This window comes from Astatotilapia calliptera, chromosome 1, assembly GCF_964374335.1.
Source record: "Astatotilapia calliptera chromosome 1, fAstCal68.1, whole genome shotgun sequence".
NCBI classification, from domain to species: domain Eukaryota; kingdom Metazoa; phylum Chordata; class Actinopteri; order Cichliformes; family Cichlidae; genus Astatotilapia; species Astatotilapia calliptera.
In genome coordinates, this window is record NC_137422.1 from 17644225 (window position 1) to 17657124 (window position 12900).

General features: G+C 40.9%; 1 protein-coding gene and 1 long non-coding RNA gene across 2 annotated transcripts in view; both read left to right on the forward strand.

Moving 5' to 3' along the window:
- Nucleotides 1–5219: 5219 nt before the first annotated feature.
- Nucleotides 5220–7237, forward strand: LOC145421770 (uncharacterized). Its single transcript, XR_013903143.1, has 2 exons — nucleotides 5220–5459; nucleotides 6866–7237. It is a non-coding gene; the product is annotated as an uncharacterized LOC145421770 (long non-coding RNA).
- A 2524-nt stretch (nucleotides 7238–9761) lies between these two features.
- gpc5a (glypican 5a) overlaps nucleotides 9762–12900 on the forward strand; it is a 141904-nt gene continuing 138765 nt past the window's right edge. Inside the window, exon 1 of the mRNA XM_026165737.2 lies at nucleotides 9762–10112. Coding sequence (XP_026021522.1) covers nucleotides 9962–10112 — 151 coding nt within the window. The 5' untranslated portion in view covers nucleotides 9762–9961. The remainder of the gene's footprint in view (nucleotides 10113–12900) is intronic.

Here is a 12900-nt window from a genome sequence, read left to right on the forward strand (position 1 = left end):
GTAAATGAACAAAAGGGTGATGTATGTGGTTAGATACTAATATTACACAGTGAGTACAACAGCACTCCGATCTGTTAAATATAACCACTCAGTTATACTTCAAGTACTTTTATAGACTCCATCGCCTTAACAGAGCTTTTCTAGTCTTATTGATCACTCAGTGCTTTTACACTAAACTAAATTCACCCAATTCAACACTTACCGCTCTTTATTTATCAGACACACTCACGCTGATGGACATGCAAGCTGATCAAGCCACCCTTAGATTAGCAGACAGCTGTCTTTGCCCTACATCATGCTTTGATGCAAACAGTTGCTTTGGTAAAGTTAAGTTTAACCTTAAGCTGCTCTCTGAGTGGCTTTCAGGGGGAGGTGCTGGATGAATGAAATTAGGCTCTGAGCTTTTCTCGTCATTAAACCTCTAATGGTGCTCCTGGGAAACTGACTTTCACTCTGGGGTAAACACCATCATTTTTAAAAAACAAAACAAAACATGTTTTAAGGTTGAATAGACAAAAATGACATCATAGAAACTAGAGTTAGATGTAGTTTACTGGAAACTGAAGAGATGGCTGTAGAATTAACACTTAGAAACTTTAATGGTATGAGTAGGGCTCAAAAGAAAAAATAAAAAGAGCCTAAATGTTAAAGCCAAATGGGAAAACAAGCACCTAACACTTACTCTCTACCAGTTTCCCCTCAGGGTTAATAACAGGTCGGCAGTTTTGCGTAATATCCCCGAGCTACGAAATGATCTGTAACAAAAAGAAAACGTATTTATTAAAAAAAACAAAAACACTCAACATTCAATTGTGACTCTCGTCTCTCCCGTGGCACCGTGCGAAGCATCGATTTGTGAACATGTTTCATGCTCCTTCAGCCACATCATGCTGCACATTTTCAACCTGCCAACTTCCATGAGCTTCCCCTCCACCAGGGACACCGTTGTCTCTGAAAGCACGATGCCATGCTAGAGGCTCGAGCTAAAATTAAACAGGTTGTCTATCAGCGCTGTGCAGTACTGCAGATTTTAGTATCAATCTGATACCAAGTCAATACAGGGCTGGCATTTCTGATACTGATGCAGCTTATGCAGGGAGAGCTGCGTGCCATCACACCTTTCAGCCTTACATATATTTTGAAATGCTTTTTTTAAGACGTGGAATCTAAATGTGCCAGGCTACATGCTGAACTTAGAGGACAGAAACAAAGCATTGATCTTAATCCACGAGTATCAATCTAATACCAATACCAGCGTGAGTATCAACATTCACCATCTGCTTTTCTCTTCAGTAAAAAACAAACAAACAAATAAATACATATCATGCTTTTCATATAATGTGGGTTTTTTGATAAAATATGGAGTATTTTGTCAAAAGAAACCTCCTTACTGCACCACTTATATTTGGCTCGATACACACACTTTAATGAAGGCCTGCAGATGACAGGCGTGGACGGCCTCATTCTTTTCCTGCAGCAAAATTTTATTTCCCCTCCGGCAAGATGTGTATTTAAACTATCAGAGGGTGAATTAATAGAAAACGTGTCAAATATAACTTCATTATAACTTTCTATAATTGACTTCTTTAATAGACTCAGCGTGGTCTAAACCACTCGTACTTGATGGGGATATCATCCTGACTATCTGCCGGACTATAACGTTATAAGCCACGCTGCACTGGATCGCATCTGATTCATACCTCGGCTTGAACTACCTGATCCGGAGACTTAAAAACAGAAATAACACGGCTCAGCTTGTGAATCTGACACACTGCAGAGCGTGGCCGTCGTCTGTCCATGTGTCCCTTCACGGCCACCCCCCTCCTCGCATGAAGCGATGCTCGCTTTTTAGAGATGTTTTTGTCCTGTGTGAAGCTCCGCAGCTGAATGGGCCGTGGTTGGGCGAGGTGAGTTCAGCTGACCTCAGGGTCACGCCGAGACAATGGTGGTCAGGCTTCTATGGGAAGAACAAAAAACAGAGGCCCCTGTGCTTATGGCCCCTGTTGTGGGCGGGGCTTTGGCTCTGGTAGGCCATTTTGGAAAGAAGAGGCCTTAAAGTGTCCATGCATCAGAGGGGATGTTTGGATCTCGATACAGGCTTTAGTAGGACAAGTGGTGGCAGCGTGGTGCTGTAAGTTTCTATCGGTGAGGTCTCCTCTAAGAATTTATATTACACCAACACAGCGCCATTCCTTAATGCTTAAAGCATTTTTCCTATGCCTCTATCAAAAAATGATGATGTGTGATATGAAGAGTGTGCTGATGCCGTAATAAATCTTTAACTATTATTTGTGCAAAGAGTGCAGAGCTAGGAGCAGGGGTGGTGGTGGGGGTGGGTCGTTTAAGGAGAGTCGTAAGCTTTTATCTGACCCCATGGGACGATGTGAGGTCTACAACCTCCTTGTGTCCACCCACCCCCCACCTCACTTCCATATGCAGAGGAACTGGCTTTGTGTGGGGGGTTGGGGGTCATGACTGAGCGATCGCACTCCCACAGTGTGTCCCACCATGTGCTCAGAGAGGTGGAGAGGAGCAGCTATTCTGGTTTCAAATGTTTCCAGTTTACAGAGAGAATTAAAGCTCCAATGTAATACACAAACACACCGCCAGAAAAACTGGACTAAAACATGCACAACTTCCATTTTTTCTTCTCCAGTACAGCTCAAAGGCTCGAGCTTCATAGTGAATAGCTGGAATTTTCAAGTTATAATAATCTGGTGGGCATGAATTCATTCGTTTACTTTGGGATGCAAAATGAAGAGAAACTCCAGGGATAGGAAGTGGTTACAGTTTCCTCTTACAGTTAAGCAGCAAATCATGTCATTATGGTACAGTTTTTAATTTGCTAGTTCCCTCTGCTGGCCAGCTTTTATACTGTACTGCGCTCACATGCATGTGTGCAGTTCAAAAGGTTTTTTGAAGAAATGCTGGGAAAAAAAACCCCCCATGCTGCAGCAGCAGAATATACACCCTTCAAGCACAAGCACATGTGCCTTCAAGCACTTAAAAAGAAAAGAATAGTAAGAAACAAAGTGACAATGAGCTGCGATAAATCTTTAGCACTTTGCTCTGAAAGGTGAAAATCATTTTAATTTGCTTCAAACTTTATAATTTTCTTTAGTCCCAGTGAGGCTAATGAGCCAAAAGGAGTGTCAAATTTGAAAGTTTTCAAAGCTGAATGGCTTTGTTACTTGTTTCTATGTTGATTGAGCTTCTTTGTATAAGGAGTTCTTTGTCATTTATTTAACTGCATTTGCATGTTTACTTTATGAACAAAAGCCTCATTTGAATGTTAAAGCTGCAGCGGTAGAAGAAGGTGTGAAAAGGTTTACTGTTTCAGTAAATATACCAGTAAACACAGCGATGGATTAGCTTACCTCTGGGACTGCTAATAAATTATTTAAATTTGAAAGGTGACAACATAGTTTGCACTTTGTTTTATATATTTTTTTAAAATTAAAAATAGCTTATGTGGAGTTAAAAAACAGCTTTTTCTGCAGTAGTAGCTTTAGAGTTTCAGTTGAAAATAAACACATTCCTCTCGAGTCAAAAGAAAATTACCACCATCAAATAAAAGGTACAATTATATTTAAGATTTAGTTTCATGCATGTACAAATTTAATCAATTAAAATGACAAAACATCAGGTTATGGAAGCTCATCCACTTCACATAAATTTCTCTGGTGCACAGGCTATACAGAAAGCGTTTGAGCAATTCTATAAATTCACAAATTTAAACGAAACGGCTGTTAAAGTCCTTAGAAAGCTTTAAACTGCCTGCAGAAAACATGCCGAGTAAAGGCCATGAATCATTCTTATTTTTTATTTCTGTATATATTTTTTTATGTAGCACCAGACTTTCCTGATGTGGTTTGGTGCCTTTGGCTGTAAAGTCTCTTAATTATCTTTGAAATCTGAGAAGAAAGCGAGGCCTGGGTGCAACATATTCCGAGCTCTCTATGAGCAATAAAATTTTATGAATCTTTGCAACTTCATTTTTTTTTAAAGTAGCTAAAATTTTGCTTTGAACTATAATAGAATAGAAAAGGAACACAAACATCAGTGGGTCTTTTTGTTTTTTCCACAGCAGATATTTATTCTAGAGAAGCACAGGTGCTGCTGATAACATTAACAAAGGCTGTGCTCCATTCAAATGCAAAAGTTCTTAACTTCATTCCTGCTTTACACCTGTGCATCTCCTGCTGTGACAGTCACAGAGTCAGCTGTCAAACAGCCACACTGTCTTAGTTAGATATGCAAACTTCACACAGCTTTCATCTTATGTCTAACTTGCAGTCTGATTAACCAATAACTGCATCAAAAGCTTATTTTACTTGTTAAAAACTGTGTTTACAATTTCCAACACATAAAAACTATTTTTTTCCTTTTCTAACCCAACTTAAATAAATGTACAAGCCTTTTCTGATTATTTCAATAATGTTTTATGTTCTGTTATTTAAACATTTTAATTACATAAATAAATTACTTACATAAAAAACAAGCAATAAATAAATATTTCTTCCTATTGTTGGAGTGAAAAATAACTTTTAGCTTTTATGATGACTTTGTTTATATATTTTTGTTGGTTGTTTGTTGTTGTTAGTTTACATTGGATACTGGCCAAATTACTGAAAATATATAAAGAATTATAACTTGCCAAGTTAATTAATTATCAGCAAATCTGTAAGCTTTGTAAACATATTTTCGATTTTATTCGGAAAATAGTAAAACAAATGTATGTATTAGTGGTAGTGATAGAATAATTTTTTGTTACACATGTGGTTGAAAGTCGGTGTATGTTAAAAATAATAACCTGCAGGCTAATCTTAATGAGTTGTGAATCAGCAACAGGTTAATTAGTTTTGTTTTTCTGCTGTTTTTTGCACGTGACTAAATTCAATCAGCACGAATTACTTTTGCTATCCAGCTCCGTTATCTTTGCTCAAATGAGTCCAGGGTGGAAGATTATAGGTGTTTTGGTTATAAATGTGAAACTCGAACGTCCACAGAGAAGCTGTTTTTCCGCTATGCGTGCATTTAATTTTCAATAAATAGGTGCTGAAAGCCGCTGTGATCGCCGACTGTTTCCCTCTTCTTCCTCTGGAGAGGTGGAGGCTGTTTGGTTGGAGATATGGGTCGGAAGTACCGTAGTTTATGTATGCTAATAGGGGAGTTGGGGGTTGTAGCTAGATATTTACGTTCAGTGGGAGACGCCCTTCATTCACCCACATGGTTACCAACGGGTCGTCTTCGCGCCACTTTCCTAAGCTCGCTATCATTTTTAAGCAGTGTAACTGGGCTATAAATTGACCCGCAATCGGCTCGGATTTCACTTCACGTCTCGTTGTGTCCGCCGTTTGAAAAGTTTGCGGGATAGTTGTGTATTTATTCGTCTCTTTTGTCGGTGAGAGACTACACGGCAGCCCAAGCAAGTGAGCGAAGATGGTGGATTTCGGCTGGTGAGTGTCTACCGAGCGCATGTTTATCGGCAAGGAAGTCGGATTTAGGGTTATTTTTTAAAATCTCGATTTTGGTAAATGAAACTCTAAGCTGTGCGCATTACGCTTATTTTTACGCGTCTTTTGTTATCGTGCTGGCGGCGAGATCCAAACATTAACGCGTAAATGAAAATATTGGCCATGAAAACAGTGTAACGTGAGGCGCATGGCATCCTCGGCTCCACCATTGAGGGAATGAGGGAGATTTGAAAAGCTGTACGGAGCTCTCCCCGCTGCGTTTTAGCAACTAGTTGGGGAAAAATACCAGGTCTCCTGTTAATAAACGATGAGTTTATATCGACACACTGATTCAACGTGTGAAAAGTTAGTTTTTAAATCTGGACAATTGGCTGCTCGCTCTCGAGTGCAGTGGTGTGTGAGTTAAAGTGCCCCCCAGAACAAAGCAGCAGCACATGGGGCAGTTCTAGGCCGCGCGATTTAGCTTGGCTAGCCTAGCCTAGCCCCACTAATGTAAGAGTTGTAAGGGTTAAGCTCCAAACATAACACTATCAGGGCGGGTTTATTGAGAAAGATGTGGGGGTAAAATTGCGGAATTCAGAGGGGCAGATGTGCCATAGGTGCAATTTCTTTTACTTGAGCGTGTGCTCATTTGTTGTTAGCTAATGGCTAACCAGCGTCCTTAAACTCAATTTCAGTTTTATTAGCTTTCGAAACTGACTTCAGGAGAAAAACAAGCCAATTAAAAGCAAACTAGTTTTACTGGAACCCCCACGAATGCACCTGCACCGTTACGCTAGCCCTTGGTGTGAGGGCAGTTATAAAAACGTAGCGTGGTTTTGCCCCCCCATGTTTTCGGGAAGCTAACACCAGCTCGCAGCAGCTAAGCTACCTGCTCAAACGGCTGCTGCCTGCTGCTAGCCTCGGCTCCTAACACGGACGATAGCCTTGTTTTCTAGGACGTCCGAAATCGCGAGCCGTGGCTTTCTCCACGTGGAAAAAAGCAACACACTGCTGCTACTTCTAATGTGTGCTACGACATTTGCCTTTTGCGTGCTTGTTTTTCGAGTCGTTTATGCTAAGATTGGCGCACTTCGAGGCGCCATGTTAAAGAAGGTGGGGGAGGGGTGAACAACAGTGCTCGATGCGCAGGCGCTCCCGTGTCGCAGCGAACGCGGGCCGCAGGTTGTGCTGCTCATTCATGTTTTCGCTGACCTCGTGCTGCTCTAATAAGTCCCAGCTCCTCGTGCCACAACAAAAATCTCGTGCAAGAACTGTTAAACAGGGGCGCTGATGCGCTATTTCGATGTCTGGAAGACCGAATTGTCGTTAATTAAGTAAAAGTCACTTACACGTGGAACTTGTTGCAATGCGTTGATTTCCCCTAATGCGCTTTCTTATGTTTTCAGATTAACCGACCTTCCCCGGAGGTGCAGGACTCCCCCTAATCAAAGTTGCCTCGTGGAGCAGCATGGCTGGCCTTCCATGTGATGCTGTAATGGTCTGTGTATTGCCAAAGTGCTTACAGTGCAGGTAGTACTATGGAATACCTACTGCAGTGGAGGCACTTACAGCAATACCCTGACACTGATGTGCACAGTCTTCTGATATTTCATGTCCTTTTTTTTTTTTTTCTTTTTTTTTTTTCTTTGAAGTACTGTCTTTGTGCTAAGGTGCATCTAGTGCAGATAGTGAAATAGACTAGCACCTACTGCCCTAAGTGCTCCTTCTGGCATAAGGGGCTGTGATAAGCGCCACCAGACAATTTTTTTTTTTTTTTTTGAACTTCTAATTGGGCTCAAATATCTCGCAGTTCTCTGCTAGTTTTGCATAGTTGCACTACAAGAATATATGAGTTGTGCAAATCTATGCAAAACTGATGGTGGCCTGCTTGCTCTCCACCTGTTTAGATTTGCTTTTGTTTAAAATTTTGGTGTCACATCAGCTTGATTAAATTCAACTATGACAGTTTAAAAAACAAACAAAACACCAAATGGGAGTGTCTGCCAGTAATCGTCCAATGAACTCAGTTTCAGCAGTACTAAAGTGCTTATAGTGCAGGTAGTGTTTTGCACAATCTACTGCAATGTAAGCACTTGAAGTACTTCTAACTGCATCTTTCTGTGGAATGGCCGAAGGTGGATTTCTGTTGATCGTCGCGTGGTCAGTTTTGCTGGTTTGCATTCAGCTTTAATGGTGTTTGCTGTGCAAATCCATGCAAAACTGACTGAGTTGATGAGCTATATTCTGCTAAGTGGGACTGGCAGACTTCATCAGAGGTTCTTTAGGTTTTATTGCATGTGATCGGAGACTCTAAGACATCCCTTTCTGTGTAGGTGGGGATCGGTAGCAATGCTGTGTTCCTCCAGGTATTGCACTTGTCCCGGCCTGTGTGGAAACGAGGAAATGGAACGGACCTGAATCTTAACTGGATATGTTGGTGTTTCATCAATTTGTTAACAGTGTTAGCTTTAAAATTTTCAGGTGGTTATTGTAACACCTCTTGAAAGATTAAATTTCTATTGCACATTCCTCTGACTCTGTGCTAATCTCTGAGTTGGCAGTTAAAGGTTTAAACACTGCAAAGTTGATGGATTTTGGCTAGACTTGTAACTATTTTGGAGCTTTAAATCGTGACGTGTCACATTTTGTCACTTCGTGGCTTTCAAAACCTTATCGTAGTCTTTGGACTACCTTTTGGCATTACTCGTGTTGCTGTAGCATGTGATCAAAAAGTCCCCTGCAAGCCAGAAACCTTTGTTACAAGTGGCTGTGCTCTGTAGTTGAAAACGGACATGTTTTAATTTTACATATTAAGGCTCTCCCTGTGCACACAAAACTAAAGACCTGCATTTATAGTGCAGGCACAGTCACATGAAGGTGGCCATTCACTAGATAAATCAACATGGGGTTTCTCAATCTGCGTCTGAGCGAGTTCATATGAAAGAGGGGACATTGGTGACTTCTGACCAATCACAAACATGGATAAGTTGACACTGATTACACAGTGCAAAGTATTACGGGAGCAGTGGACAAGGGGGGGACGCAACCGTGTGTGTGTGCGTGCTTTGCTCAGTTTGGAAAAAGGTCTGCTCTGGGGGAAAATGGTTCAACCTATTTGAACTCACAAAGGAAAGCCTGCAAGATAAATGCTGACTGTAGGTAAAGAGTATCTGTCATTCAGAAACTGGAGAATCTGGTGGATTACCATACATGTTCTGTTTGCAGCCCTGTTGGTGTTTAAGGGGGTGAAAGGCTTGAATATAAAGCCTGAATTGGACTGCTCTGATATAAACGTTTACAAGCACATTTTATTCTCAGGTCTAAGAATCAGGCTTTAGTAATGACGTTCAGTAATGCAGAAATGCAAAGACTTGAGCGCACTGAGGGCCATTTATTTTTTATTTTTATTTTTATTTTTTTTTAGGCAACTGGTGGGAATTTCATACTTTAAACATAATCTGGCCTGGTAAATGGCCTGTATTTATATAGCGCTTTTCTAGTCCCTAAGGACCCCAAAGCGCTTTACATATCCAGTCATTCACACACACATTCACACACTGGTGATGGCAAGCTACATTGTAGCCACAGCCACCCTGGGGCGCACTGACACACTGATAATCTGTACTAGGGTTAGCTCTGCAGCACAAGGCACCATGGCGATCAACTGCTTTTTTTTTTTTCTTTTTCTTTTTGAAACACTGCATACCTGGGCTTAAAGTTAGACGCCATAGATTATAATCTCATGAAGTTGAAACAAATCCTAAACATCATGCAAAATTGTGAATGAATGAAGTAAATGAATGGGGGACAGGCACACCAGTTTACATTAAAGTCAGCACACAAACGGGCTTTTAAATATTTATCTTTTCACAATTAAACCACAGGCGTACGCGTCATTAAAACCACAACTTCGTACTTTTTTAGTTTATCGAGCCTGGCGATTGTAAAGAAGCTCATGTCCTACAGAATAGGAGCCATTCTGACTTCATTGAGGACGTAATAAATAAAAAGTCTGAAAATCTATAGTTCATCTAATTTTAATCCTAAAATATTAAAATTAGTTTGACATCCTTCCAAGTTTTGGAGAGGAGAAGGCTTTAAAGACGGATCAATGCTGAGCTCTGCCCACTAGATGGCGCTGCCTGGTAGCGCTTGTGACGCGGATTCAACCGCTGGGTGCAGGTAACATTATGGTACCGCCTCTGCTCTCGGTCCAGCCAACTTGGCCAACATGCCTCTTTGAAAGCGTCAAGTCACACGGCTGTAACTTTGTCTCTGCGTGTGGATTTAAAGGGTAATCCGCAGCGTTTCCCCGACGGAAACAAACCCGACACGTGCCCACGCTCAACCCTGAGATGTGGACTCACCTGATAACCGACGCGCTCTAGCTTGAAGAGAAATATCAACTTCCAAAAATACTTTTTTAAGTATTTATTTATTTATTTTTTACATTATTTATTTTTTTAAATTTCCTGTGATCATTCACCCAGGATTTTATACAAATGGATGCGCTGTGGGTCCGCTGTGTTTTCCTCCTGGCATGTTGCTGTGCATCAGGACTCGGCAGCGCAAACAAATGCGACGAAGTGCGCAAAGTTTTCCAACTCAGACAAATCGGACCAAGTCACTTATTGCCTTCAAATCCAAGACCAGGTACGTTGAGAGGTTTCCTTCCAGATGAAATCTCACAAAACATAGACAGTAATGCAAATGACTATGTCCTCATTTACATCTTCACGTCACCCAATCAGCACAAGAAACACTGATTGGAAGGAAATGAAGACCCGCGTACAGAAATCATTAACTGCTGTGTAGCTGCTTTAACCTGTCATTTTCCGTCTTTGCTGTGACAAAACGTGCATTTTAAATACATTTTCATGTGTGTGTGTGTGTGTGTGTGTGTGTGTGTGCGGTTATGGTCATGACAGAAGAGGACTCACATGTGGCTTTGTGACCTTTAGATCAAGATATATAAGATTCAGACAAAATCCACTCATTCATCTGTTAGTGTCATATTTTGAAAGTGTTACTCAGCATAAATAAATTTGGAAATGCCTCTAATTATTATTATTATTATTATTATTATTATTATTATTTAAAAAAAAAGCAGACATACCAGTGCAAATGAAGCATAAATCAGGCAGCTTCAGCTACACTAAACCAGTAGCTGAAGCTGCTGAGATTACTAGTGGGCCATGATGAAAAGCTTTCTTTCGGGTGTTTACAGCAGATAAGTGGCTTGGAGAGATAAACAGGAATTATTGTGAGTAAAGTTAGGCAAACTAGGACTCACTTAACTTTCTGAACGCCACCCATGGTAATTCGGCTCAAGACGGGGGGAATTATGGGTGTGGGTATTTCATGTAGGCTGTCATTGACTGGATGGCTGCCGCCTCCTGCTCCTGGTCTTCTCTGACCTCTTCCTGGAAAAGTAAATCTTAATGGTGTTGACTGCCATCCTGCCACAAACTGCTCCCTATAAACTTCGTCACCCCATCTCCCTGCTGCAGTGAGGAAAAATGATTCAAATGACTGAAAAACCCTCAAATGCCTCATAAACCTCTAAATAACCCTTATGTTATCATCATCACTCCTGCCCCTCAAACCAGCCTGTGTGGCTGTGTGGATTTAGGGTTTGCTGCAAACTTAACTTTAAGCATTCTAAACTCTTAATTCAGTGGCTCCTAACCCTGTGAAAACATTTGCCACTCTTTAAAACTCACACTTTTCTAACAACCTCAGGGCTTAAAGTGCATCATGACAGTGGGAAGATGTAAATCGTTCCCTTGATGGATTCAGATTATTGTCCTGACATACATCGGTGAGTGTAATGAGAGATAGTGAGAGGTAAAGTTTTTTTTTCTTTTTCTGTAATTGAACTGAGGTTTGTGGAAAAATAGCCCCTAGAAATTCCAGGAATCTAAGATACAGAGCTGTTTCCATGTTTGACAGTGCCTGCCTGATAAGAAGTGCCAGTTCGGGTCAAAACGCAGCAAGTCAAATGCTGTTGACTGCAGTGATGGAAGTGGAAATAGTTCCGGAAAGCATTTAGGTTAAAAAAGCAGGACCTGGGGCACTTTCATGTCATCTTATCAGGAAGACTTTGAATTCCTCCACGTGTGCCATCGCCTGCTCTGCTCTCCTCCCCTCACTCTTGAAGCTCGCAGCGCACTGATAGTGTCTCTGGCAACAGCTCAGCACACTCTGCCTAGGCATGTCGGGAAGGCTGTTGCAGAGTTTTAGGGCTCTATGAGGATGTTTTGATTGTCCCTTATGTGGGAAGACTGCTAGTGTTTTGCAGCAGTGGCATATTCAAGACATCAGTTGAGTGAGACGATAACGCTTTGACGCAGATCTTACCTCCGGATCTCGTTGTTTTGGGTTTCTTGCTTCAGCAAAGCATTTATCAACCTGTGCACTGCTAGAAAAGCCTTGTTGTAATGTCTTCTTAACCAATGTTTGACGAATGTCCGCTGGCTTTGAAATAATTCTCAGGATAAGCTGTTGATGCTTCACATATGTAGGCTGTTTCTTATTAGAGTTTTGATCAGTAGGTTTTCAAATGTTTATCATGCGCACATGCATTTTTATCCATCCTGTTGATGTGTCTCTATTGTGGTCTAGTTTCATCCATTGCTTTAGTGCACATTAAAGTATTGTACTGAAATGTTTGGTCTTTATGGTTCCCAGAAGATTACTAAATCTGACATCTTATTGCACCTCCATCAGCTTGACATGCATGAGATTTGCTGAAATGGACCTCAAGAGCTATTGAACTGCCCCGCAGTTTGGTTCTTCACCACATGAATTGTTGGCCTAGCACATTTCGTCGATGTATTCATCCAATACTTTGGTTTTCAGACCAGATATCTGCAAAATTTAACATCATCATCAGCCACATCTGAGGTCACTGTCCAGCCTAAGCATAGGTTTCTGGCACAACTTTAACCCAACTTAAGCTGCATGAAGGAGAAGTCAATTAATAAAAAAACCTCCAAGTCAGAAGTCCAGCAACATCTTCTTCAGGGACCAAGATGAAGGCCATAAGATGAAATGTTTTGGTATAGAATTAAAGTTCCATTGACGGGTCCATAATTTGTTGGACAAAGACACAATTTTTGTGGATTTGCCTCTGAACATCACTGCAGGGGATTTTAAATCAAACAATTAATATGTGAATAAAATGCAGATTTACAGTTTAAATTCAAGGGGTTTTGCAAAAAAGATTTAACTTTTTGCGAAATTATGAGATATTTTTTGCATAGTCCCCCATTTTCAGAGGCACTATAGTAATTAGACAGATGACCGACAAGCCTTTTTGTGGCTGTTTGGGTCCTGTTCCCTTGTAACTGCATGACAAATGAAGCAGATACACCATTTAAAGTTTAGTATCTAAAGTGTGGAATTTTTATTTTGTAGCTTTTTGCTGCAATTTAAAATA